Source organism: Peromyscus maniculatus, chromosome 21, assembly GCF_049852395.1.
Source record: "Peromyscus maniculatus bairdii isolate BWxNUB_F1_BW_parent chromosome 21, HU_Pman_BW_mat_3.1, whole genome shotgun sequence".
Lineage (NCBI taxonomy): Eukaryota > Metazoa > Chordata > Mammalia > Rodentia > Cricetidae > Peromyscus > Peromyscus maniculatus.
The window spans coordinates 49930750-49957534 of NC_134872.1; the positions used below are offsets into that span (position 1 = coordinate 49930750).

General features: G+C 51.6%; 2 protein-coding genes across 6 annotated transcripts; one reads left to right on the top strand and one right to left on the bottom strand.

Annotated features, from left to right (window-relative positions):
• The first annotated feature begins 16209 nt into the window (after positions 1-16209).
• On the top strand, positions 16210-22114 carry Hsp90ab1 (heat shock protein 90 alpha family class B member 1). Of its 2 annotated transcripts, none has more exons than XM_076557788.1 (12): positions 16210-16433; positions 17700-17846; positions 17992-18198; positions 18449-18608; positions 18766-18899; positions 19008-19316; positions 19658-19823; positions 20029-20219; positions 20318-20465; positions 20575-20843; positions 21333-21666; positions 21771-22114. In XM_076557788.1, exons 2-12 carry the CDS (start codon positions 17700-17702, stop codon positions 21878-21880), a joined length of 2175 nt encoding a protein of 724 aa, XP_076413903.1. In that variant the 5' UTR covers positions 16210-16433; the 3' UTR covers positions 21881-22114. The 2 variants fall into 2 exon arrangements, with proteins under 2 accessions (XP_076413903.1, XP_076413904.1); XM_076557789.1 differs by lacking the exon at positions 16210-16433 and adding an exon at positions 17040-17436.
• Positions 22115-22245: 131 nt separating this feature from the next.
• On the bottom strand, positions 22246-26543 carry Slc35b2 (solute carrier family 35 member B2). 4 transcript variants are annotated; one of them, XM_042266449.2, is made up of 4 exons: positions 26439-26543; positions 25278-25471; positions 24959-25113; positions 22246-23655 (listed from the first exon to the last, which is right to left on the bottom strand). In XM_042266449.2, exons 1-4 carry the CDS (start codon positions 26465-26467, stop codon positions 22720-22722), a joined length of 1314 nt encoding a protein of 437 aa, XP_042122383.2. In that variant the 5' UTR covers positions 26468-26543; the 3' UTR covers positions 22246-22719. The 4 variants fall into 4 exon arrangements, with proteins under 4 accessions (XP_042122383.2, XP_006985039.3, XP_076413905.1 ...); XM_006984977.4 differs by lacking the exon at positions 26439-26543 and adding an exon at positions 25997-26162; XM_076557790.1 differs by lacking the exon at positions 26439-26543 and adding an exon at positions 25866-26003.
• Positions 26544-26785: the final 242 nt, after the last annotated feature.

The following is a 26785-nucleotide window of genomic DNA, read 5'->3' on the forward strand; positions in this document are numbered from 1 at the left end:
GAACAGCCAGGGCTCTTAACCACTGAGCCATCTCTCCAGCCCCCTGTTTTCAATTCTTAATAAGGTCAAGCTTGGTGGGTTGGGGGTTAAATGTGTCATTGTACTGGGCACTGAAGTCCATGACTAGTATATCAAAACAGCGTATGCTGAGCTGGTAGAAATGGCCTCCCTTTGCTCTGGTTCAGACTGCCTGTTCCCTGCTATGAGGCCAGCTGAAACTGCAGGCTGAAGTCTCTTCTGCCTTCCCTTAGCTCCCCGACCTCCTCCTTGCCTGAAACTTGGGCGGGTGTGGGGGTGGGGGTTCAGCTTCCTCAGCACTGGCAGCACCAGCGGCACCCAGGGAACCTGCATTTCTTCCCAAACCCTCTTTTCTCCTGCCCGCAGGCTAGCTCCTGGATTTCCTCCAGTCCACCGCAGTGTGGCCACAAGACGCTAGCGTAGGGGGAGAGGGTAACGCCTTGTTTTTGCTGGAGGAGGAGGTCTCAGCTTCTCAGAAGAGTGTTCAGGATTCACCAAGACCGTTCTTGTTACGCATTCCTTGCTGGCCTGGCATGTTTCCATGGCTAGCCTCAGACTCGTGGCTATCCTGCTCTAGCCTCCCGAGGGCTAGGATTGTAGGCATGGCATCACTACAAGGGGACTTCTGTGCGGCAATTACTGGTCTTCTCCCTGGAACACGGACCTACGTGTGAAAGTTCCCTGATGTTTGACCAGCCACCGTCAGCTGGTGCAGTTTTCTTCCCCATCTGCACCCCGGGATGTGGTGTAATGTGACCTGTCTTCTTTCAGACTCTACCAGCCACGGGGCTGACCTGGTTGGGGGTTAGGGTTTGCATTTTACTCAGGTTTTGCCTTTTTGAGCTGAGAGGGCAGTGCCTGGCTCCTGGGGGTTCTCTGAAGAAGGTATCCCCTTCTTTAGCTCGAGACTGTGTGACACCTGCCCCACCCAGCTATGTGGTGGTGTTTATTGCCCATGCCCTTGCCCCCAGCACTGACCTGAAGCGGTCAACATGTATGATTCGGTCACTTTACTGTTTTCTGTACCTGAATCAGTGTTGAAGAAAATGGCTGGGATATGATCTCTTCCCCAAAGTCTTCTGATGCAGTCTTCTCCCTGAGTAGCTACAGTAACGGCTTCTGACCACATGCTGGCTGGTGGCGGGGTGGCTGGGTAAGCGCATCAGGACTCGCTGCTGGTTACTTCTGCTTTCTATGAGGGAGGGCGAGTTGATCAAGGGTCTGCCAGGTATCCTTCCTGCCACAGTGCTGGACACCACTTCCTGACTTCTGTGCAAAGCAGTCTATTCAGCTTCTGCCCTCCTGGGTGGCTGCCACTGCCACACAAATGGTCCTCGACTGTGCCGGCCAAGGTGGCGATGACTTCAGTGCGCCCACTTGTGGTCATAATCTACTGCAGTTGAGCAGACTGCAGGGACCTGTTTGGTTTTTTGCTGTTTATATGAGAAGGCTGATAAATTCTACCTTAAATAAAATAAAATAAAATAAAATAAAATAAAATAAAATAGTTTAGCCGGTTGGTCATGGTGCATGCCTTTAATCCCAGCACTCGGGAGGTAGAGGCAGGTGGATCTCCAAGTTCGAGGTCAGCCTGGTCTACAGAGTTCTTGGACAATCAGAGCTACACAGGAACCCAGCCTCGGAAAAAAAAAGAACAAAAAGCTGAGTTAGGTACAGAAAGGAAACGTGGAAATGGGGATAAAGAGAAAGTGGAGTGACAGGGACCCCCAGTCCTAAAAAACTAATTTCTTAGAATTAAAGCCGGGTGGTGGTAGCGCACGCCTTTAATCCCAGCACTTGGGAGGCAGAGGCAGGCAGACCTTTGTGAGTTCCAGGCCAGCCTGGTCTACAAAGCGAGATCCAGGAAAGGTGCAAAGCTACACAGAGAAACCCTGTCTCAAAAAAAAAAAAAAAAAAAAAGTTGATAGCAAATCAAAATGGATGTGAGCGGAGACATGCAGGGCCACTAAAGAGCTGTGCTGTGTGACCAGTGCAGACACACAGGAAGGGTGACTTCAGAAAGCTGGCCAGAAGATCTGGTGCCAAGGCCAGGCTGGCAGAGTCTGTGTAGGTCTCTGGGGACCATCTGTGTCCTAGGGTGGGGGTGGGCAGAGTCCTGGTCCCCTTAACCCATCATTGGCTCTGTGTCCTAGCCAGATCTAAGAGCCTAGCAGTCTACTAGGGCCCCCTGTGTGTTTTCAAGGTGTGTCCTCTATCGCTGTGACAGTCCTGAGTGCCCTCCAGATAACCAGCTGCTTTCTGGCTCCAAGCTGTGGGGAAGTGCTAAGTCTGGATCAGCAGGGCCCCCGTGAAGGCCTCTGCCCCAGACAGCAGCAACCTCTTCCTTGGCTTTTTCTGGGGGCAGGGCCAGTTGGCTTGAACTCACATCCATAGAGTATCTGTCTTGGGCCCCAGCTATTCAAAGCCGCACAATCTTCTCATCCTCTGGCTCTGGTTCCTCACCGGAGAATGGCACTACCAGCAATGACTTACTAAGGCAATTACAGCCATCTGTCCAGAGACGGTACAGGGTAAGAAGATAAGAGCCTTAGAACCTCAAGGTCCCCTGGTAACCAGGATGAGTCTGTGTGTCCCGGAGCGGTCTAGCTAGGCTACTTGCTCCCCACCCCCACACCTGGAAGCCTGAGGACCAAGCCTTACTTGCCCAGTTACTTCTTCCAGTGTGTATTACTACACTGCTGTGTATAATGTTTTACTTCCTGCTGCAGTCAGTCAGCAGCTAGTTATCAAGACAGTGGGGGGCAGGGTGCATGCTGGGGCTGGGGGAGGGGCTGCTGGAGCTGAGAAAGGTGGGTGATGTCACAGGTCCCTTCGTGGGGGCACCTTCCCACAGGTGGGCTGTTTGTGGGGGCATGGGGGAAGTCAGACTGTCGGCCTACCCCACTGCACCTTGTGTCCGGGTCACCTGGAACCAGGCACTCTGCGAAGCAGGGAGGGGAACCCCTGGGAAGCCACTGAGATCCTGAAGGAGCAGCGGCCTGTCCCTCTGCCCAACGCTTAGGAACACTGTCTCACGGCCCTCCCAATAGCTACAGGTTGGGACTGTTTCCTGCTATACCTGTTTTACTCTAGAACATGAAAGCAGCCGGTTCAAGGATGAAAAAGTTTCTGTAAACTGTGAGGTACTAAGTCCTTTAATCCTCTACTCATCTACTCCCCCCCCCCCCCCGCCGCTGCCCCATACAGGCGGCAAAGTTCTCAGGAAAAGGCACAAAAAGACAAGGAGGCATTGCTGACCTTCCATCCTGCTGGAACACTAGAAACATCCATCCACGTGCCCAGGGATCCCAGGCCTGGCATACTGAACTCTCAGTCAGCATGCCAGGCGAACGCTTAAATGCTTGACATGTATCTGTGCCGCCCAGGATCACTGGGGCAGCCCTCCCAGTCCCATAGCTGAGTAGAGGCAGGCCAGGCAGGCCCAGAACACAGCGCATGGCTCAGAAACCCAGCCGGCTGAGACCTGGGTGCAGAGAAGGAATTACCAGCGCTTGGGGCAAGACGGGTGGCAGGCAGAACCTTAAGTAGGTTGTGTGTGTGGTGCCATCTGGTCCCTGCCCAGACCAGTCAGCTCCAGAATAAACTCCATTCAAGGTACCTTTTTCTGTCCCTTGAAGGGGTTGGGAACACCAGAGGTCAAGTCTGAGAGGTAGGAGAGGGCAGGACGACGGATATTTTGGCCTGGTTAGTCACACACCTTTGGGATAGGGGTCCTTGGAACAGGGAAGGACAGTCATGGTGTGATAAAAGGGCAGCTTAGCAAGGTTTCCATTTATGTTTTGAGAAGGGGGTAGGTTACAAATCCTGTCCCTTCTGTCACCGTACCACTCTTAGCAATTCTGTTCTTGCCCATAACTTCAGCTATCAGCTTGATGAGGCCCGGGTCTTCCATCCAAGTCAATCCAGGCCTCTTCCACATACCACATACCCCTCTGCCTGCTGGACAGCTGCTCTTGGCGCCCACAGTTGCCTAGAACCGGTATCCGCCTCCCTCCAACCCAGGAGCACCCCCTCCCCGACCCCACAGGGTCTCACTGTGTAGTTCAGTCTAGCTTTGAACCCACGACTGTAGCTTAGGGCGTGACTTCACTGCTGCAGACTGCACTGGCCTCCAATTCCCTAGGTAGCCCAGGCTGGTTTGGAACTCTGACCATCCAGCTTCCACTTCTGAGTGCTGGGATTACAAGCCTGTGCCGCGCTAAGCTTTTAGCTCCTACCCTGTTGTCTCTTAGAAAGGACTCAGCCTCTCCCTTCTTGCTGGCTGACCTTCCTGCCTATAGCCTTGACCTTCTACAAGACTTCTCCCTGTGAAAACTCCAGGCTGGGTTTTGTGTTCGCTCTCTCCCTCCCTTCTTTCTCTCTCTGGCTCCTCCTCCTTCCTTTCTCTCCTGGAGACAGTGTCTTGGGAAGCCCAGACTTCCTCTGTACACAGGCAGGCGTTGTATGCTGCATCTACTTCCTCAATTCTAGAACTGGACACCCAGCCAGAGTCGCTAGTTGTTGTTTGTTATTTGAGACAAGGTCTCACTATGTAGCCCTAGCTGTCCTAGAACTAGCTCTGCAGACCACGCTGGCTTCAAACTTACAGAGATCTGCGTGCTTCTGCCTCCTGAGTTCCGGGATTAAAGATTCGTGCCAGCACACCTGGATTCATAGTCACTAATTTTAAAGTCTTCTAAATATGTTGTTAGTTTTCTTGATTACACCAGTAATTAAGACGTATTTTTAATATAACAGAAAATGTAGTGACACCAGTTTCCCCCCACTTTTTTTCTTTTTAGTGGGTATATGTGTACACATGTATGTGTTCATGTCGGGGTGGTACACCTGTGTGGCCATGCATGCAGAGGTCAAAGGACAACCTGAGATGCATCCTCAGGAAAACTGTCTACTTCCTTTGAGATAGCATCTCCCCATGGCCAGGAGCTCACCAGTTAGGCTAGACAGACAGGCCAGACAAAGGGAACTTTGTCTCCCCTTCCTCAGTGCTGGGGTTTTAAGTAGACAACCTTGCTCCACACTTATGTGGATTCTGGGGGCCTAACTGAGGTCCTCATGTTTGCAAGACAGTGCTTCACCGACTAAGCAGGCCCCAGTTCTGTGTGTTTCCTAACACTGCCTTGTTTTGAGACAGTCTCATGTAGCCCAAGCTGTCCTTGAAGTCACCATGTAGCAGCAGACGGCGATCTTGAATTTCTGCTTCCTGAGTGCTGGGATTACGGGCTTGCGCAACTGTGCCGGTTTATGCAGTACTGGGATAGAACCTGGGGTTTCGTGCATGCACTTGCCCCCGCCCTCTCTCTCACGCACTCACGCACGCGCGCGCACACACACACACACACACACACACACACACACACACACACACACACACAAGGATCTTTCTTATGTAGCTAAGGTTGGCCTCAAACACACAGCTGAGGCTGACCTTGAAGTTCTCATCCTCCTGCCTCTGCCTGCTGGGATCAGGAGCATGCACCCCCATAACTAGCCATGCTGCATTTTAAAAACACACACATACATAGTATGTAAGCACACTAGGTACTAACCTGGTGCCCGGAGAGGCCAGAGGAGGTTGTCATCAGATCCCCTGGAACTGGAATTACAAATGGTCCCGAGGCCCTTGTGGGTGGTATGGATTGAACCCATGTCCACTGAAAGAGCAGCCATGCTCTTTACCAGTGAGCCACCTCTCCAGCCCCACAGTATTGCTTTTATTTTGTTCTTAATTGTGTGTCTGTGTCTATGTGAGTATGTGCGCGTGTTGTCAAAGGGGTCAGATGCCCTGGAGCCACCTGATGTGGGTGCTGGGAACTGAACTTTGGGTCCTTTGCAAGAGCAGAGTGTGATTTTAACTGCTGAGCCATCTCTGATTTTAACTGCTGAGCCATCTCTGATTTTAACTGCTGAGCCATCTCTCCACCTCTGTTTGCTGTCTTTAGTAAGGCTTGACTTGCCTCTAACCGGCTTGACTGAATAGACTTCACCCAGTGACTAGATGATTTATTTTCTCAAGCTTATCTGGGAAATTTACAAATATTAACAGTCTCATTTTGGTTTAGTGACTCATGCTTATTTTCCCAGAACTTAGAATCTGGTCATCTTGGGAAGGAGGATTGCCATGAGTTGCATGCCAGCCCAGGGTACACAGTGTTTTTTAAAAAACAACTTATTATTTATTTATGTATTTGTGTTTTGCCTGCATGTATGTCTGTGTGAGGGTGTCAGATCCCCTGGAACTAGAGTTACAGGTAGTTATGAGCTGCCATGTGGGTGCTGGGAATTTAATTCGGGTCCTCTGGAAGAGCAGCCAGTGCTCTTAATACGGAACCATCTCTCCAGCCCCCACTACACAGAGTTTTGCAGGCCAACCTCAGTTACAGAGTGAGACCCTGCCTCAAAACGATGATGATGCGCCTAGAGAAATGGATCAGTGTGAAGATCACTGGTTGCCCTTCCTGGTACATACATGGCAAACAGACAGACACAGAAGCAAACATCATATACAGGCCCAGTGTGGTGGTACATACCTTTGATCCCAGCACTTAGAAGGCAGAGGAAGATGGATCTCTGTGAGTTCAAGGCCAGCCTGGTCTGCATAGCGAGTTCCAGGACAAAGAGAACTATGTAGAAAGATCCTGTCTCAAAAACAAATAAACAAATCCCCCACCTATATACATTAAAACACACACACACACACACACACACACACACACACACACACACACACACGAGCTAGTAAAATTCATACCACACTGAAAAGGGAAAACACAAAATGCCTTCAAAATATTAAAGTTAGGGAAGAGGGGCCTGGAGAGATGGCTCAGCGGTTAAGAGCACTGACTGCTCCTCCAGAGGTCCTGAGTTCAATTCCCAGCAACCACATGGTGGCTCACATCCATCTCTAGTGGGATCTGATGCCCTCTTCTGGCATAAAGGTGTACATGCACTCATACATAAGATAAATAAATCTTTACTTTTTTTTTTTAAGTTAGGAAATAGAAACAAAGAAAGAAAGAAAAGGGCAGGAGGGTGGCCCAGGAGTAAGTGCTCACTGCTCTGTTGGTGCCCAGTACCCACAGTGGGTGACGGACAGCCACCTGGAACTCCAGCTTCCGAGAATCTAGAGATGTCACAGAGGGCGTCAGAGTGCCTCTGGGGCTGGAGTGTAGGTGGGTAGGAGCCACTCAACATGGATGCTGGGAACTGAACTCGGTCCTCTGCCTTTTGATTCTGTGGAGGAGCAGCAAGTGGTCCTGACTGCTGAGTCATCTCCACAGCCAGTGTCCTCCTGCCTCAGCTTCTGGAGTGCTGGGAAAATGTTTCAGTTGTTCCACCCATTGGAGACTTGATTTATTTTATTTATTTATTTATTTATTTATTTATTTATTTATTTATTTATTTATTTTTATTGAGCAGAGTTTCTCTATGTAGCCCTGGCTGTCCTGGAACTCACTCTGTAGATCAGGCTGGGCTTGAACTCAGAGATCTGCCTGCCTCTGCCTCCCAAGTCCTGGGATTAAAGATGTGTGCCACCACTGCCTGTCTGAGACTTTATTTATAACCTAAAATATGATTAATATTTATAAATGCTCCGACAATTTTTTTTTTTGGGGTGGGGGTGGCAGTGGTGAACAGGATCTCACAACATAACCTTACAGAGCCGGCTAGCTTGGAACTTGCTATGTGGACCAGGCTGGCCTCAAACTCTCAAAGATCATCCTGCTTCTGCCTCCTGGGTGCTGGGATTAAAGGCATGAGCCAGCATTCCCAGGCAAATGCTCCAACTTTCAAGATGGCCCTGGGGAGATGGCTCAACTGTTAAGATCGACTGCTGCACAATCATGAGGACCAGACTTTGGATGCCACCACCCATGTAGTCACCCGTGGGACTCCGGCTCTGAGGGATCCAACCGCTGTTGTGCAGGAAATAATTTGAGTGGCCACACACACAGGTGTGCACACACACAATTTTCAAAAGGGCTAGGAGCTTAAGGCCAGTGACAGACCTCTGGTTTAGCATGTGAGAGAGACCCTGGTTTAGTCCCTAGGTCGGCAAAGAAATACAGGGAAAAGATTGGATTTGACTTCTTAGGTGTCAGAGCTCCTGATGTGTGAGTGACAGGAACCTGTGAGCTACTTACTCAGCATGGGTATTTAAACTGAGTTCCTCTGGAAGAACAGCGAGATCTCTTAACTGCTGAATCATCTCCCCAGCCTAGGATTCCTTTACACACACACACACACACACACACACACACACACACACACACACACACCCTTTGTGGTATGATTGAGCATTCCTTGGGTATATGCCCAAGAGTGGTATGGCTGGGTCTTGAGGTAGATTGATTCCCAATTTTCTGAGAAACGGCCATACTGATTTCCACAGTGGTTGTACAAGTTTGCACTCCCACCAACAGTGGAGGAGTGTTCCCTTTGCTCCACATCCTCTCCAATATTGACTGTCATTAGTGTTTTTGATTGTAGCCATTCTGACAGGTGTAAGGTGGTATCTCAGAGTCGTTTTGATTTGCATTTCTCTGATGATTAATAATGTTGAGCACTTCCTTAAATGTTTTTCAGCCATTTGAGATTCTTCTTTTGAGAATTCTCTGTTTAGCTCTGTTATTGGTGAAATTATTAAGGCCACTCCACATAGTTAAAAGGGAGGTTTATTTTGTGGGGTAACTTACAAGTGAATGGATAGTTTACAGAGTCTGGGAAAGGTGTGGTGCAGTCCGGCAGTGTTCTCTGGAGAACTACCTCCAGCGTCCAGGGTCCAGAAACTAAGAGGGCCAGCGCATCTGGATCTCAGGTCTTCAGGGTCCTCCCTTGGTCCAGCCTTGTAGGCGTGACAGTTACCAAAGCCTCAATGGGGGTTGGAACTTCCAGATCAAAGCTAGAATGGCTACCCACTACACTCTGTAGCCCATTTTTAAATTGGATTGTTTAGTATTTTGATGTCTAGTTTCTTGAGTTCTTTATATACTTTGGAGATCAGTTCTCTGTCAGATGTGGGGTTGATGAAGATCTTTTCCCATTCTGTACATATACACAGTGGAGTACTACTCAGCAGAGGAAAACAACGACATCATGAAATTTGCAGGAAAATGTATGGAACTAGAAAATATCCTGAGTGAGGTAACCCAAACTGAGAAGGACAAACATGGTATGTACTCACTCATAAGTGGATACTAGACATAAAGCAAAAGACAATCAGACTGCAACCCACAGAACCAGGGAGGCTACCTAGCGGGGGGGGGGGGGGGGGGGGGACACCCTAGGATGACTGTGGCTTATAATAAGTTTTGGTTTTGCCCAATTACTGGGCATGCTTTGGTGAAATATTTCACTATTAAGATAAGAATTTGGGGGCTGGAGAGATGGCTCAGAGGTTAAGAGCACTGACTGCTCTTCCAGAAGTCCTGAGTTCAATTCCCAGCAACCACATGGTGGCTCACAACCATCTATAATGTGATCTGGCACCCTCTTCTGTATACATGATAAATAAATAAATCTAAATAAATAAATGAGGCTTGGATAAAAGCTTGTTTAAAAAAAAAGAATTTTCGAGGCCAGCCTGGGCTACCAAGTGAGTCCCAGGAAAGGCGCAAAGCTACACAGGGAAACCCTGTCTCGAAAAACCAAAAAAAAAAAAAAAAAAAAAAAAAAAAAAAAAGAATTTGTACTATATCAAGTTGATGAAAGAAAATACTGGCCATACTTTCAGCAGGGGAGGCTAAAATCTTTTTAGAGTATGGATTACCCTATAGAAAAATGTCTGCCGTAAATCAAACAGTGAAGGGGAAGATGAACAGGAATCTCACTTACACAACTTGAGTAAAACATAGCTCTCTGAACAGATGAAGATAGGTTTCTTCTGTATCCCAGAGTCTAATAAATATTTATATGTATAATTCAGCTATTATTTGGCTTAAAGGGGCTTATTGGGAAATGTTCTCATTTTTACTGTTTTCTTTTTCTTTCTTTCTAAAAAAGATTTATTTATTTATTATGTATACAGTGTTCTGCCTGCATGTGTCCCTGCAGGCCCAAAGAAGGAACCAGATAGTTTTACAGATAGTTTTCAGCCACCATGTGGTTGCTGGGAATTGAACTCAGGACCTTTGGAAGACAGCCAGTGCTTTTAACCTCTGAGCCATCTCTCCAGCCCTCATTTTTACTATTTTCTACAGAAAAAAAATTTTTCCTGTTTAAAATAACCCTGGACTTTTGAATTATAACCTGTTTTTATGTTCAATAAATAAATAAAATGCATATTAGAAAAAAACAAAAACAAAAAACTTTGATTTCCTGCCTCTTATCTCCCAGGTGCTAAGATTCTGAGATTGAACCACCATACCTGGTTCAGTCAGTGCTGGGACTCCAACCTCGGTCTCACTGCATGTCAACCAAACACTCTCTACCAGCTGAGCTGCATTCCAGCCTTAAAGTATTTCCATTTGGGGAGTTGGAGCGAAGGCTCGAAGGCTCGGCAGTTAAGAACACTTGCTCGTGCAGTAGATGGTTAATTCCCAGAGTCCAGGGTATGGCTCACAATTATCTGTAACTTCAGGTCTAGGGAAACAGTGCCCTCTTCTGGCCCCAAGGGGTACTGTGTACACATGGTGCACATAGAGGCAGGCTGGCAGAGCACCCCATACAACATAAAATAAAATTAAAAAATAAATGAATAAATAAAAAAATACTTTAAAAGATGCTCAAAACTTCCTAGAGACTAATATTCAAATTTCCTATCATTTTCACTTATCAAAATACCATCTTTAACTCAGGCATGGTGGCATTTGCTTGTCCCAGCCTCCTGGAAGCTGAAGCAGAGTGGCCTGGACAACACTGGGAAATCAGTCAAAGCGAAAGGAAAAGGCAGCCGGGAGAGCGAAGGCAAAGAGGAGTGGGGTGGCGGGGGTGGGGTGGGGGTGATCTATTCCTGAATTTTTTTTTTTTCAACTCACTAGCAATTGTAAAAAGAAGTCTTTGCCTACAGGTCACAGGAAAACAAGCATGGGGCCCAGCAAGCAGCAGGTAGTGGCCTGTTAATACCTGTTTTAGCTGGCTGCCTTCCAGAGCTTCGGAGACCTGGTCATGAATAAACACTTGGGAACACTGGCGGCTGCAGCTGCCGCTGGCTGGGAAGGAGGGTCCGGGAGGCTTAGGGGGGCTACGGCTGTCTCTGACGGCCTTCCTCGGCCTCCAGTTAGGGCAGCATGGCCCCTGCAGCCCGTTATAACCTGGCCCCTGCCTTAGGGCCACTTTCAGTTCTTCCCCAGGGTTCTAGAAGGAATTCCTGAGCTCTGGTTCCCTTCTCGTCACTGGGAGTCTCCCGGCTTTTTCTCTTCTGGAAGCGGACTCTTCTGCACCGCTCTGGCTCCACAGGCCCTAAGCATGGCCCTCTTCTCAGGCCACCCTGGTTTATCCTTGGCCTGCTATGGGCCCACGTGGGCTGAGAGTCCCTGTGTCCTGCCCCTCCACGTACACACACCTCTGCATCCTCAGGCAAGGCTTTCAGGGGGAGCCTAGGTGTGTCAGTTAGTGGGGGAAGGTGGGGCTACCTGACACAGACAGGCCTCCCCGACGACTTCCTCGGAGGGAAATGGCATTTTTTCTTGTATTAGTGTTACAAGCAAGGCAAGCATCCTGCTACGAGCTATCTCTCTGGCCCTCCTCCCCTCCTTTTAAAAAGTGTTATTTTTTTAAACAGGGTCTTACTATAATATCTGTCTGGCCTGTAGACCAAACTGGTCTCATACTCAGAGATAGAACCTGCCTCTGCCTCCTAAGTGCTGGGTCTAGGCAGACACCACCTCTGGGTTGGTTGATTTGTTTGTTTGTTTCCCCACAAAGGCTCAGCAGTTAAGAGTGCTTATCCATCTTCCACAGGCCCTGAGTCTGACTCCAGCACCCAAACCAGGCAGTTCACAACTGACTCTGATTCCAGTTCAGGGGATTCAACGCCCTTTGGCTTTTCAGTACCCACACATGGTTCATGTGCACACTCACACATAATTTTTTTTTTCTTTTTTGAGACTGGGTTTCATTTTGTAGCCCCGGCTGTCCTGGAACTTGCTCTGTAGACCAGGCTGGTTGTGACCTCATAAAGATCCACCTGCCTCTGTCTCCTGAGTGCTAGGATTAAAAGTGTGCACCACCACTGCTCAGCACATTTTTTTTTTTAAAGTAAATTTTAAAAGTAATTTTATTAGTATGTGTGTGATGTGAGGGTGGGTGCCTGTCAGGGCACACTGCAGGCTCGGGGACAACTTTGGGAAGTCAGTTCTTTCCTTCTGTGGGTTCTGGGACTCAGACTCAGGTCATCCCACTTACACTGCAAACACCTTTACTTACTGAACTAGCTCACCTTTAAAAAGAATTTGTTGGAAGGAATTACCACATGTTAAAGGGGAAATTGAAGTCCCTTTGTGGGCTCTTAGTCTAGTTAATGAAAGAATTTAAGAAGACTCAAAAGGAAACTTGAGGACATTTTGTTAGAGTTTTTAAAAAACTCCAGGACATGTGTCTCAGTCACTGTTCTATTGCTTCGAACAGACACCATGATCAAGGCAACTCTTAAAAAGAAAGCATTTGTCTGGGCATGGTGGTGCACACTTTTAATCCCAGCACTACACACACACACAGACACACAGACACACAGACACACACACACACACAAAGAATTTGTTGGGCCAGGCAGCGGTGGCACACGCCTTTGATCCCAGTACTCGGGAGCCCGGGCAGGTGGATCTCTGAGTTCAGTCCGAGGCCAGCCTGGTCTACAGAGTGAGCTCCAGGATAGCTAAGACTGTTACACAGAGAAACCCTGTCTCAGAAAAAAAAAAAAAAAAAAAAAAAAAAAAAAAAAGGTTGGGGCTGGAGAGATGGCTTAGAGGTTAAGAGAACTGGCTGTCAGAAGACCTGGATTCAATTCCCAGCACCCACATGGCAGCTCACAACTGTCTGTAACTCCATTCTAGGGGATCTGGTTGCCTTGCATGGACATACCTGCAGGCAAAACACCGACGCACATCAAATAATAAATAAATTATAAAAAGTTATTATTAAATTGTGTGTGTGTGGTGCGTGTGTGAGCATGTGGTGCGTGTGTGCACTTGAGTGCAGGGGCCAGTGGAGTCAGAGGCTTTGTACCTCCTGGAGCTGGAGTTACAGGTGGTTGTGAGCCATCGAACTTGAATGCTAGGAACGGAAGCTGGGTCCTCTGGAAGAGCAGCACGTACTCTTAACTGCTGAGCCATCTCTCCAGCCCCCAGACCATTTTGTTTGGTTGGTTTGGTTTTAAAAGAGACTTTATCAGCTGGGTGTGGTGGCGCAGTCCTTCAAACCCAGCACTCGGGGCAATGGGATCTCTGAGTTCAAGGCACTCCTGGTCTACAAATTGAGTTCCTACAAAGCTGCACAGAGAAATACTATTTTTTGACCTTCCCCCATCCCAAGAAAAAGAGAATTTATCATGTGTATAAGATATATGAGCCAGGCCGGGCGGTGGTGGTGCAAGCCTTTAATCCCAGCACTCAGGGAGGGATCTCTGAGAGTTCCAGGACAGCCAAAGCTACACAGAGAAACTCTGTTTCCAAACAACAACAACAAAAAGATATGTGAGCCAGGCAGTTGTGGCATACGTCTTTAACCTAAGCACTTGGAGGCAGGAGCAGGTGAATCTCTGAGTTCAAGGCCAGCCTGGTCTACAAAGCTAGTTCTAGGATGCCAGAACTACATAGAAAAACCTTGCCTCAAAACAAAACAAAAATAAAGTGTGTGTGTGTGTGTGTGTGTGTGTATGGGTACACGGACACCTCTGTGCACATACAGAGGTCAGGAGAAGACTCAGGAGTAAGCTCTCTCTCTCCTTGCAGCATGGCATCCGAGGGTCAAATTCAGGCCTGCGAGGCTTGCAGGACAAGGACAAGTGTTTTTAGCCACTGAGTCATCTTGTTCCCTGAGCAAGCCTCCTCCCCCAGTGTTTGAGACAGAATCTCCTGCATAACCCTTAACTGGTCTGGCACTGTGTAGTTCAGACTGGCCTTGGAATTACAGGCATCCCCCTGCCTCAACCACCCTAGTACTGAGACAGACATGCGCCGCCAGACTCAGCGAGGTGAAAGGAATCCCCATGTTGGTGCAAAACGACTTTCCCGGTTCTTAGTTAACTATTGATGCAACAGGACCTCACTGTTAGGCTATGCTGGCCCTGGGCTGGAATTACAGGGGTGTACCAGCATGCCCAGTGAACCTTTCCCAACTGAGGAAGTCCCAGGAAGCTGCTGAGGAGCCTTGGTCCTGACATTGCTGGGGGACAGCTAAGGGGAAGCCCACGGGTGACTTCTGGTCTGCTTCAGGCGCGGGTGGTGGAAAGAGAGACCATGCCCTGCCCCCATTCCACTTCCAAAACTGAAAGGATCCAGGGGTTAGTGACCCTGCTATTCATAGAACCCTTCATTTTCCTGTTCATGAAATGTATAGACTAGCTTTCACCTGTTCAGAGGCCAAGGAGAGGCTGTCAGTGCCGTTGGAGAGCTAGGGAACCAAGGGCCTGGTATGTGTTAGGTAAACACTCCTCGCCGGAACTAAATGTCCAGCCCAGAGAGCAGCTAGGCCCCTTTTACTGACAGGGGTATATGGTGAGTGTTGAAGTTCCTGGTTTCAGATTTTGATCCAAAGCAGCAGCACCCTGGGGTCTCTTTGGCAATCCTACCCAGCATCTACATTCATTGATTTCTCTACAGGCCTCTCACACGCTACAATTAAGGAGAGGATGAAGACAGGGTAGCATCGGGTGGTAACAGATGAAGTGGACAGAGGGACAAAGGAAGGCGAGAGCACATGAGGGAAGCCGGGCCGCATGCACGCACTGGGAACGAAGGTGTGGGCGGTGGTGTGGGGGACCCCGGCCAGAGTGGGCTGAGGATGGAGAGGTACATTTACAGAGTGGCCATTGTCCCTTGGAGGGTTCATCAGCCCAACAAGCTGCCAACGCGGCCTTGGAAAAGGGCAAGGCTAGATGGACAGGGCCGGTGAGGCATGGAGGGCCGGCTCAGGGGGGAAGGCAGGGCGGAGGTACTAGCGCAAACTCGGTTCTGGCACCTGGAACTGGGCCAAGGCCTGACCAGCAGCAGCATCTTTATGCAGCTGCCTAGAGCTCCCGCTAACCCGAAAAGATGGGGGGGACCTTCTCCCTAGGCGCAGAGAGCTGCAGTGGGGAGGAGGGCCAGGAAAAACGAAACCAGCTTGACAAACAGCTTGCTGGGCTCTCCAAGGGAGGAGGGCGCACGGCCCCCGCGCCGCGGCGGCTGAGCGGTGGGGACTGCTGTACCCGGCGGCAGCGTCCGGCTCCCCGTCTGTGCGCAGTCACTCACCCCCGCGGATCCCGTGCCCTGATCCCGGCCGGCCGCCCCTCCCTCGGGGCTCCGCACCCCACCCCGGGCTCCACACCCCACGGCGATGCGGCGGGGCCTCTCAGGGCCACGCGCAAGAGGGTCGACTAACCGCAGCCCACGGTTGCGGGGCTGGGGGAAAAGACATCTCGGCAACGAGACGCCGGCAATGCGTAGCCGCTGGCCGAGCTGCTGCCCCCGCCGCAGCGGGGGAGGTGGGGCCTCGGGGGGAGGGGCTGAGACCGCCCAGACAGCCCTAGAAACTGCTGGAAGAAATCGCAGTACCGCCGCCGCCGCCGCCGCTCCTTCCGCCGCGGGCCGCCAAAGAGTCCCTGCCAGCCCGGGCCCGCGCCCCTCCCCGCGGAGGAGCGGCTCCCCCCACCCCCACCCCCGCGCCTGCCGCTGCTCTCGGGTCTGGAGGGTGGGGACCCGGGGCGCCCTCGAGTAGGACCACGGGCTTCTCGTGGTCCTGTCCTCCCGGTGTGCGATTTGCGGTGGACACTAGGGAGATCGGGTCTGGGAATGGCAGCCCAGGGCGCCGTCCCCGTGCTCTGGCAAGGGTTCCCTGAGGACCGGACTGTGGGAGTTGGAGGCACCGGCCGCGGGATCCGTGGGGAATCCGTGGGATGTCCGCCCGCGGATGCAGCACGCGTGGCATGTGCGTGCTCCCCGGGCCTCACCTCGGGGGCCCGGGTCCAGCCCGGGCCCCGACTCGGCGCCCCGGCCCCGCTCCTCCCCGCCCCCTCCCCGATCTGCGGCCATGACGTCAGGGTGGGCGGGCGGCGGCAGGTGCGCGGCTGCGGGCCACGCCCCCCGAGGCGGAGGGATCCCAGGGAGGAGCCCGGGCTGTGCTTCGCCTTATATAGGGCGGCCGGGGGCGTCTGCGAGCTCTCTTGAGTCACCCCCGCGCAGCTGAGGCTTGGCGTGCGAGTCGGACGCGCTCCGTGCCCACCGTGCTCTGTGCTACCGCTTGGCCTGCCCGTCAAGGTAAGGCCGCGGCTCCCCGCCCCGCGGCTCCTTCCCGGGGCCCTTGCCCGAGCCCCCTCCCCCGTTCGCGGCTGTCCCCAAGGCTCCCGCCGGGCCGGGCGGCCCTGAGAGGTGACGGGGCCCGCGGAGCCTCGAGCTGCCTGTGGTTGGCCCCGGCGGGCTCGCGCGGCGCGGCTCCTGGGGGGGCTCCCGGGTGGCTCCCCGGCGCGGGAGGCGGGGGCGCGGTCCAGCCAGGTGGTAGGGAGCCCCACGTGGTAGCCGCCGACCCGGGGCGCTGCCATGTTTGCCCTCCACTTCCGGGCGCGGCTGCAGGGTCCGCGCGGTGGCGGGCTCCCCTGCGTGACTCAGCACGGCCGGGCGAGCTTGGCCAGGCCACCCCCCCCCCCCGACGCCTTTCCCAACGTGCTTGGCAGTGGGGAGGGGTCCCCGGGTGGGCAGGGACGCTTGAACCCACTGCGCCTTCCCTTTCTAGATCTTTCCCTGCTGGCCGGGTGGAGGAGGAGGAGGTGGAGCGGGGAGGGGGCTGGCACGGGAGGATTCATAGGTCCCTCCCCTTCTCCTCCCCTCCCCGGGAGCTCAGATTGTTCTGGAAGCTTCTGGTGCCCCGCCCCAGTGCCCGGATGCTGGGGCAGTGGGAGGGCTACGGTGGCGCCCCCTCCCCTTGGGGCTGCTGCCGACGCATGTCCGGCAGTGACGAGGGTCGCAGGACGGCTTGGGCCACCATTTTACATCTGTGGAGTCCTGTGCAAGGCTGCGCAGTGTGGTGGAGCTTTACCTCTTTGTCCTGATTTAATTGCCCTTCGAGCGCCTCCATGACTGCAGCCTCGGGTTCTCTTGCCCTGCTGGGAGGGAGCAGCACGGAGAAATGGCCGCTGCTTCTGTTACGGTTTCTTCGCCCAAGAGAGTGGGGTGTAGTTAAGGGATTTCCTCTTTCTACGCGCACAGGGGTTGCCTGGGGTTCTTATATGAGATTAACGAATGTCCATTCTGGAGTTTTAACACGGTACGTCGGCAGGTGTTGAGATGGAGAACCTGATGGTTGAGCTGTAGCATACCGTTGAGACAGTCTGACTTGGCGTTGCCTTGAAGAACCATTCGGTTTTTTTCCACTCTGGATTTGCTTTCTCACTGTACCTTCAAGGTCTTTTTAAAAATGGCGGTTCTCATCCCTTGGGAATGGATACTGCCCAGTTTAAAGCAGTTTGAACTGGATTTTAAACTGCAGCCATCATGGTCCTTGGTGATATGTGATCCTTTCGATCTTAGATGCCTGAGGAAGTGCACCATGGAGAGGAAGAGGTGGAGACCTTTGCCTTTCAGGCAGAAATCGCTCAGCTCATGTCCCTCATCATCAATACTTTCTATTCCAACAAGGAAATTTTCCTCCGAGAGTTGATCTCTAATGCTTCTGATGTGAGTATTCTGGTGTATTTAAAGCTTTATAGAGGGTAGTGGGAGTGATTGAGAGGAAGAAGCCAGCAGCTGATGGCCAAGTCGGCCACAGTTTAAAGGGAAGGGACTGTTAGGATTAATGGTGGCTGTGTATATGTATTTACAGGCCTTGGACAAAATTCGCTATGAGAGCCTGACAGACCCTTCCAAGTTGGACAGTGGTAAAGAGCTGAAAATTGACATCATCCCCAACCCTCAAGAGCGAACACTGACTTTGGTGGACACAGGCATTGGCATGACCAAGGCTGATCTCATAAATAACTTGGGAACCATTGCCAAGTCTGGCACAAAGGCATTCATGGAGGCGCTGCAGGTGTGTGACCTGTCATCCAGTCCACAACATTCTCCATTCATTAACTGCTTTTGACTTAATTTTTCAAAACCCATTTCAGTAGTGTATGTGGTAGGTTTAAAAATAAGTGCATGTGGAGCTGGTCAGAGGATGATTTTGACCACTAGGCCACGGGGACTGAACTTGATTGTTACACTTGCTCAGCAAGCACTTGTACTTGTGCAGAAAGAACCGGTTTGCTTCCCTCTCAACTTTGAACCCCCTTTGGCAGGCTGGTGCGGACATCTCCATGATTGGGCAGTTTGGTGTTGGATTCTACTCTGCCTATCTAGTGGCAGAGAAGGTGGTGGTGATCACAAAGCACAACGATGACGAGCAGTATGCCTGGGAGTCCTCTGCTGGAGGGTCCTTCACAGTTCGTGCGGACCATGGTGAGCTGACATTTTAGATGCCTTGAATTCCAGCACTGGGAGGCAGAGGCAGGTGGATCTCTTGGGCTCTAGTACGGACAGCCAGGGCTACACAGAAAAAATGGAGTATTTTTGTTGTGGTTTTTACAATTTATTGTGGTTCACTTTTTTTTAATAGGTGAGCCCATTGGCCGGGGTACCAAAGTGATCCTTCATCTCAAAGAAGACCAGACAGAATACTTGGAGGAGAGGAGGGTCAAGGAAGTGGTGAAGAAACACTCACAGTTCATAGGCTATCCCATCACCCTCTACGTGAGTATGGGATTGGCAGTCCTTGAGCAGGCTGTGGTGTTGGCTCATGGCTTCTGGCTTGGCTGGAATTGAGTTCTTGACAACTCATTGTTCAATTTGCTGATTTAGTTGGAGAAGGAACGAGAGAAGGAGATCAGTGATGATGAGGCAGAGGAAGAGAAGGGTGAGAAAGAGGAGGAAGATAAGGATGATGAGGAGAAGCCTAAGATTGAAGACGTGGGATCAGATGAGGAGGATGATGGTGGCAAAGATAAGAAGAAGAAAACGAAGAAGATCAAGGAGAAGTACATCGATCAGGAGGAGCTGAACAAGACTAAGCCCATTTGGACCAGGAACCCTGATGACATCACTCAGGAGGAATATGGGGAATTCTATAAGAGCCTCACCAATGATTGGGAGGACCACTTGGCAGTCAAGGTGAGAGACCTTACAAGTGGCATGCATAGGATAGTGTCCAACAACTTGCTCAACTGGTTGGTACGGAAGAACTGAAGCCATGGAACCTCATGGCTGTCATTGTGGGAACTACTCAGGCCTGTGCTGGCAGTGATTTCTTTCACTACCCTTCTGGTGGGGATCTGGGGTGGGGGTTGGCCTTGACCGCCATGGTTCTGATTGGAGAAATACTTATTGCTACTAGTATTCTAGGTTTACTTGGTATTTGGGCTGGTTTCAGGAGTGTGCATTTCAGTGTTTAGATGTCTGATCCTGGGACTTGAGGCCATCTTGTCCTGAAATGTACTACTGGTTTCTTTCAGCACTTCTCTGTAGAAGGTCAGTTGGAATTCAGAGCATTGCTCTTCATTCCACGGCGAGCTCCCTTTGACCTTTTTGAGAACAAGAAGAAGAAGAACAACATCAAACTGTATGTGCGTCGTGTGTTCATCATGGACAGCTGTGATGAGCTGATACCTGAGTACCTCAGTGAGTATCTCCTGAGCTTAGGTTATTATGTAGTACAAACTCTTTCTTAATAGATCTTCAGCATACAGCTGGGACTGTCTTTAACCCTGATAATTATAGTCCTTCCTTGGCTTCCCAAACCTTCACTTGGCTGGGATGTTTAAATCTGATAACCAGACCAGGTCTGATCTGGCTCTTTCTTGTGCTCTGCTCTGGTTGACTGTAGACTTTATCCGTGGTGTGGTTGACTCTGAGGACCTGCCCCTGAACATCTCCCGAGAAATGCTCCAGCAGAGCAAGATCCTGAAAGTCATCCGCAAAAACATTGTGAAGAAGTGCCTTGAGCTCTTCTCTGAGTTGGCTGAAGACAAAGAGAACTACAAGAAATTTTATGAGGCCTTCTCCAAGAATCTAAAGGTAAGATGAGCAAGGGTTTCCTCTCCTGGTTACGTTTTTGTGTTTAGGGCAATATTTTTCCAGCTCACAATTGGACTTTTCTTTTCCTACCCTCACAGCTTGGAATCCATGAAGACTCCACAAACCGCCGGCGCCTCTCTGAGCTGCTCCGTTATCACACCTCTCAGTCTGGAGATGAGATGACCTCCCTGTCAGAGTATGTGTCTCGCATGAAGGAGACACAGAAGTCCATCTACTATATCACTGGTATGTTGGTGCTTGGGTCATATCAAAGCTGCCTGTGGGTGTGGGGAACTGGGGACAAGGGGCAGTATGCAGGCCTTTTGGTCACTGAACACATTTAATAATCGTATAGGTGAGAGCAAAGAGCAGGTGGCCAACTCGGCCTTTGTGGAGCGTGTGCGGAAGCGGGGCTTTGAGGTGGTGTACATGACGGAGCCTATTGACGAGTACTGCGTGCAGCAGCTCAAGGAGTTTGATGGAAAGAGCCTGGTCTCTGTGACTAAGGAAGGCCTGGAGCTACCAGAGGATGAGGAAGAGAAGAAGAAAATGGAGGAGAGCAAGGCAAAGTTTGAAAATCTCTGCAAGCTCATGAAGGAGATCCTGGATAAGAAGGTTGAGAAGGTGAGTTTGTTGAAAGGTTTTCCCCTAGAAATATGCTAGTGGTGTGTGGCATCAACCAGGCCCCGTCTGTCCCTGTCAATATTGTCAGTCTCTCGGTGAAGTAGGAATTTTTTTTTCATATTCATAACTGATTACTGTCTAATCTATGCAAGAAAAGGCCTTGCTGTGTTGCAGATTGTCCTTGAATTCCTGTAGTCAAGCCACTTTGAGCCTCCAGAAGCTGGAGTTAGTCATCTTTCATTTTGTATTTCATGTGCACTGGTGTTTGCCTCTGTCAGATCATCTGAAAATGGAGTGACAGTCTTGAGCTGCCATGTGGGTGCTGGGAATTGACTGGGTTCCTCTGGAAGAGCAAGCAGTCAGTGCTCTTAAGCGCTGAGCCACCCCCACCCCATCTTCTTCCACTCTTAAAAAACAAAGAACTTTACCTAGCAGTTTCAGAACATACAAGGCTACATACATCTTGTGACTGTATTTGATTGTCCACAGGTGACAATCTCCAACAGGCTTGTGTCTTCACCCTGCTGCATTGTGACAAGCACCTATGGCTGGACAGCCAACATGGAGCGGATCATGAAGGCCCAGGCACTTCGAGACAACTCTACAATGGGCTACATGATGGCCAAAAAGCACCTAGAGATCAACCCTGACCACCCCATTGTGGAGACCCTGAGGCAGAAGGCGGAGGCAGACAAAAATGACAAGGCTGTCAAGGACCTGGTGGTGCTGCTGTTCGAAACTGCTCTCCTCTCCTCTGGTTTCTCACTTGAGGATCCCCAGACCCACTCCAACCGTATCTACCGCATGATCAAACTAGGCCTGGGTGAGTTGGGCTCATGAGCTACAGGTGGCAAGCTGTTGAACTGGCTGGACCTTTGGACAGACAGAATACTACCATCTTGTTCAAATCTTGTCTGTCTTTCTTAGGTATTGATGAAGACGAGGTAACAGCGGAGGAGCCCAGTGCTGCTGTTCCTGATGAGATCCCCCCACTCGAGGGTGATGAGGATGCCTCCCGCATGGAAGAAGTAGATTAGAGACCCCTGGGAAGCCCATGTCCTCTGTATAGTTTCCCTGTGGCTCCCCCAGCAGCCTTGACTAGCCCTGACCTACCTGGCTCTCTGCTCATGCTAGAGGATCTCTTTTGTCCTGTCCTTGTGCCTTAAGGCAGGAAAATCCCCTCCCACAGAATAGCAGGGTTGGGTATTGTGTATTGTGGTTTTTGTTTTGTTTTATTTTGTTCTGAAATTAAAAGTATGCAAAATAAAGAAGATGCCGTTTTACACAGTCCTGTTCTCCTTGTACAGTAACACTCAAGATGCTGTGAGCCTTGCCTGGCTGGTTTGGTAGGCCCTCTGAACACTACCTCCCTTGAGTCCCTTCCAGCCAACCAGAACACATGGCCAAGTCACTGCTGCAGTTTAATCAAATAAGAGCAAAAGGTGACATTTCCCAAGTACCAGAACTTGAGCAAGGAACACCAGGGCCCCAGGGGGATGGGCAGGGCTCAGTTTCCTTTGGCACAGCACCATTTTCACTAGCCCCCAGGGGAACTACATTAGGGCCTGTAAACTTCTGTGCTGCCCTTGCCCAGTGTCTGGCAGTCTTGGTGTTAAAGGGAAAAAAGCAAAGGCCTGGTGCTGGTTCACAGGTCTGCCAGCTAAAACCAAGACCCGGGTCGGGGGAGGAGCTCCATCTGGACTACCACTGTAACTCAGACCCACAACTGCCACTTCCAAGAAAGTAGGTGGGGCTCTTAAGGCAAGGCACGAGGCTGCCTCCAGGGTTCCAATCCTCTGCTGGATACTGAGAAGATATTCTGCCCTTGAGCCAGCGCCTCTGAGAAGCTACAGAAAGAGTGAGGGTCCTTCACTCTTCATACCTTCTGCACTGGGGGCTCAGTTGGCACAGCCTTCTTTCCCCGCTGCTTACGGCCCCGGGCATAGACTCTAAGGAGGAGGGCAGTGAAGACCACAGCCACTCCCAGCCCCCCCACCACAGTGACAGTGTGGCCATAGAGGAGGCAGGAGAGAAGGATGGCGATAGCCTGGCGGAGAGTCATGATGATGGTGAAGACAGCAGCTCCGAACTGTCCAATGGTGTAGAAGATGAAGAGCTGACCGAAGGCAGAGCAGATGGAGAGGAGGAGGGCATGGAGTGCAAACTCACTGTGCCGTCCCATGAAGCGGGCTCCCTCCAGTAGGGCGCCCTGCTCCAGTAGTGAGCCTACTGTGAAGAGACAGGAGAACAGATTGACCCCAAACATCATCTGCACTGAGGACATCTTATAGGCAAACAGGGCATCCTGCCAGTTTGAGGTGAAGCTGTCAAAAGCGATGTAGCCTGCCAGGAGGACCAAGCCTGAGAGCGTGGTGGCTGGAGAGCTTCGGGGTTCTGGTCCGCTGGACAGCAGAAACATGCTAACCCCAATGGAGATGAGGCCTGCAGTCAGGTATTCCCAGTGTTCATAGCTTCGCCTGGACACCAGCTTTCCCATCATCATGACAGGAATCACCTTGGAGGCCTTGGCCAGCACCTGGGTAGGGAAGCTGACGAACTTAAGCGCTTCATATTGGCACCAGCTGCTAAGCACATTTGACAGACTGGCGAAAGAGTACCGGTACATGGGGGCACCGTGACGGGGTTGCTTGCGTAGGACACAGTAGAGACCTGCCACAATCAGGGCCAGCACGCGGTTCATTAGCACCAGGAACTGTGAGTCTGTGAAATGCTCGCCTGGTGATGTGGCTGTGGCCCCATAGCTGCCGGTCATCACTCTCTCCTGCAGTACACCCCAAGTCAGATAGGACACCTGGGGGGTGGAGGGGAGAATGGCAACAGTGAACAAGAAAAGGAGTAGGTAGAAGTCTGTTTTCTCTCTTCCTCCGGATGCTCGCATATGACGTAACTGACACCATCCTTTTTGGTTCCTCTGTAGTAGAGGCTTCTTTCCTAAGCTTAACTCACCACCTGCTTTAGGACCAGACCCTGTCCATCTCATGGCACAAGTCCATTAGAGCTGGCTCCACATACCATATAAAGTTTTATTGATTTTGAACCAATTCAAAATAAACTGGAATGTTTGGAAGCCCCAGAGAAGGCTGGCCACTTCCAGTTCTAATATATATAAGGTGGGCTGGAACCCACTCCAAACTATGGCAAACTATGGCCTGTGAGAGCATCCCACTCACAAAGGCTGAATGGCTGCCTAAACTTGTGTGTGTGGTCCTGGGACTGACTGAGGTTTGTGCATGGTAGGCAAGTGCTCTATTGGGTTATATGCCCAGAGCCCCTCTCACATTATTATTTATTTTATTTATTTATTTATTAATTTATTATTTTATTTATTTATTATTTTGAGACAGGGTTTCACTATGCAGCCCTAGTTATCCTGGAACTGGACATGTAGACCAGGCTGGTCTCCAACTCGGAGATCCACCTGCTCTGCCTCCCACATGCTGGGACAAATGCACCACAACGCTTGGTTTATTTATGTTTTGACAGAATCTCACACTAAATTGCTCGGGTAGGCCTTCAGGCTTCTCTCTCTCTTTTCTTTTTTTTGGACTTCAAGACAGGGTTTCTCTGTGTGGCTCTGGATGTCCTGGGACTTGCTCAGTAGACTAGGCTGGCCTCCAACTCACAGAGATCCTCCTGCCTCTGTCTCCAGAGTGCTGGAATTAAAAGCGTGCGCCACCACTGCCACCAGGCGCAGGCCTTGAACTTTGCATCCTTCTACTTCAGCTTCAGAATAGCTGGGATGACAGCTTGTGCTACCATGCCTGGCTTTCCCCAAAATGTTGTCAGTGAGATTATATATTAGACACAGTACACAGAGCAGAAAAAGAGCACAGAAAGAAAGAACATACGGAGAAGACAGGCTGTCTTCCACACTAGACATCATTACATATGTGTATGGTGAACTGTCGGGACAGGTATTGGAGGAAGAAAGGCTAAGAGGAAGAAAACACTTTCAGGGTGGGGCTGCATCCTGCAGGGACATAAACCATACCTAAATCAATAAACCTTTGGTGTGGGCAGGACAACTCTGGTTTCATTAAGTCCCTGGCTGCCTGGACCCAACCTGGGAAGAGAAGGGGAGCCTGTCTACTTACCTGGAGCCCCGAGGCACAGAAGACCAGCTTCAGGATCTGCCAAGAGGGCGCAGTATCCGCTGCTTCTGTCCGGGGAGCCAGTGGAATCTCATCAGAGGCCTTGGGCTCATTGCCAAACACACAGGCTTTCACCAGGGGAAAGCAGAGACCCCTGCCTGAAGAAGACACACAAAGTCAAGTTCCACACCTTCTCCAGAGCAGCCAGCCAGCCCCCTCTGTGACCTGGCTGCCTTCCCTTCCCAAGCCACGTTTCACTTTGAATGTACGCCAACACCTACAACCGTACCTAGCTCATTTCCCCACCCTTGGACCACATTACCTGTCTCCAGGTAGTTCTTCCGTCTTAAATATTGCACCAGGAGGTAGCCAGGTACCATAAAGCTGGCATAGCCGGCAGCATTCACGAAAAAGCGGAAGAACCACAGCTGTGTCCAGGACTGCGGAGGGGCTTCGGGTGACTCCCCACCTGCTCCCAAAGAAGGGAGCGCGGCGAGCACCACCACTGCCCACCATCTGCGGGGACAGCCAAAGCAGCGATTAGGGTTGCGGCTCTTCAGCCCCTCTGCCCTCCGGAGGGGACTGTACCAGGGAAGTGCCCAGTGGCGTCCCCGCCCCCTCCGCTGCAGTCCAGCGGGACGGACAAAGAGCTTCTCTCTCCCTCTCTCTCTCTCTCGGGGGGTCCGACGCAGGCCAGGCAGAGCCTCCTCCCTTCCCGGGGGCGGCCCCGCCTGCCCAGCCACATAGGTCGCCTCTGTTCCCTCCAGCGCGCGGGCAGCTCAGGCCACGGGCGGCCCCCCCTGCACCCCGCTTCCCGCTCCCGAGCGCCACAGTCCCACATCCCCCCTCCGGGAGACGTCCCCGAAGCCCCCCCAGGAACACAGGCCACACGCCGCGCCCCCATCCCCACCGGCTCCTGACAGCGCTCGCTCCGCGGGTCTGCAGCCGGAGGACCCCACCCCGCCTCCCGAGCCCCGGGGTCTCGGTCACGTGGCCCCGGGGTCTGGGTCACGTGGGCCATGGCTGCCCGAGCCCCCCCACCTGGCGTCCATGGCCCAGCCGCGTGGGGCGGAGGGGGGACCGGGGAATGCGAGTCCCCGGGCCGCACGCTCCCTCCGCTCCCTTCGCCGCCCGCTCCAGCAGCCAGCCAGCCAGCCAGGCAGCCAGCGGAAGTGCCGCGCTCTTCCCGCCTCCCTCCCACCCGCCGGAGCCCCTCCGCGGCCGCCCGGCCACAGCGCCCCCGCGCGGCCCGGAGGCAGACCAGCCCCGTTCTCGCGGGGAACCCCGGTTGGGACTCCCTCCCAATTCATCAGCCTGCTTGGTCATAGCCATCAACCCTTGCCGTCCCAGACACAGGGACGACTATTGCCATCTAGTGGACGGGAGTTTTGAGTATCTGAGACCCAAGCACTTCCCCTTAGGTCAGTTTTCCAACAATGTCTCCTTCCTTTTTCGGCTGGGTCACTGATCATCCCCCTAGTACCTGTGACCGTGACCTTCGAGACTCTGCATGACCACGTGCGTCCTCCTCGCCCACTCACTCGCTCAACCCTGTAGAACCCTGCTGACCTGTTTGCAGTTCCTTAAATTCATGGGAGGCCTTCCCCTAACGCTCTGTCCCTTTCTTTGCTCATCCTACGTCACAATTTTTCGTTTCTTTCTTGGTTTTCCAAGACAGGGTTTCTCTGTGTAGCCTTGGCTGTCCTGGAACTTGCTTTGTAGACCAGGCTGGCCTCGAACTCACAGCACTCTGTGTGCCTCTGTTGCCCCGAGTGTTGGGATTAAAGGTGTGTGACCACCACCAGGCTCTATGTCCCCATTTCTGTGACA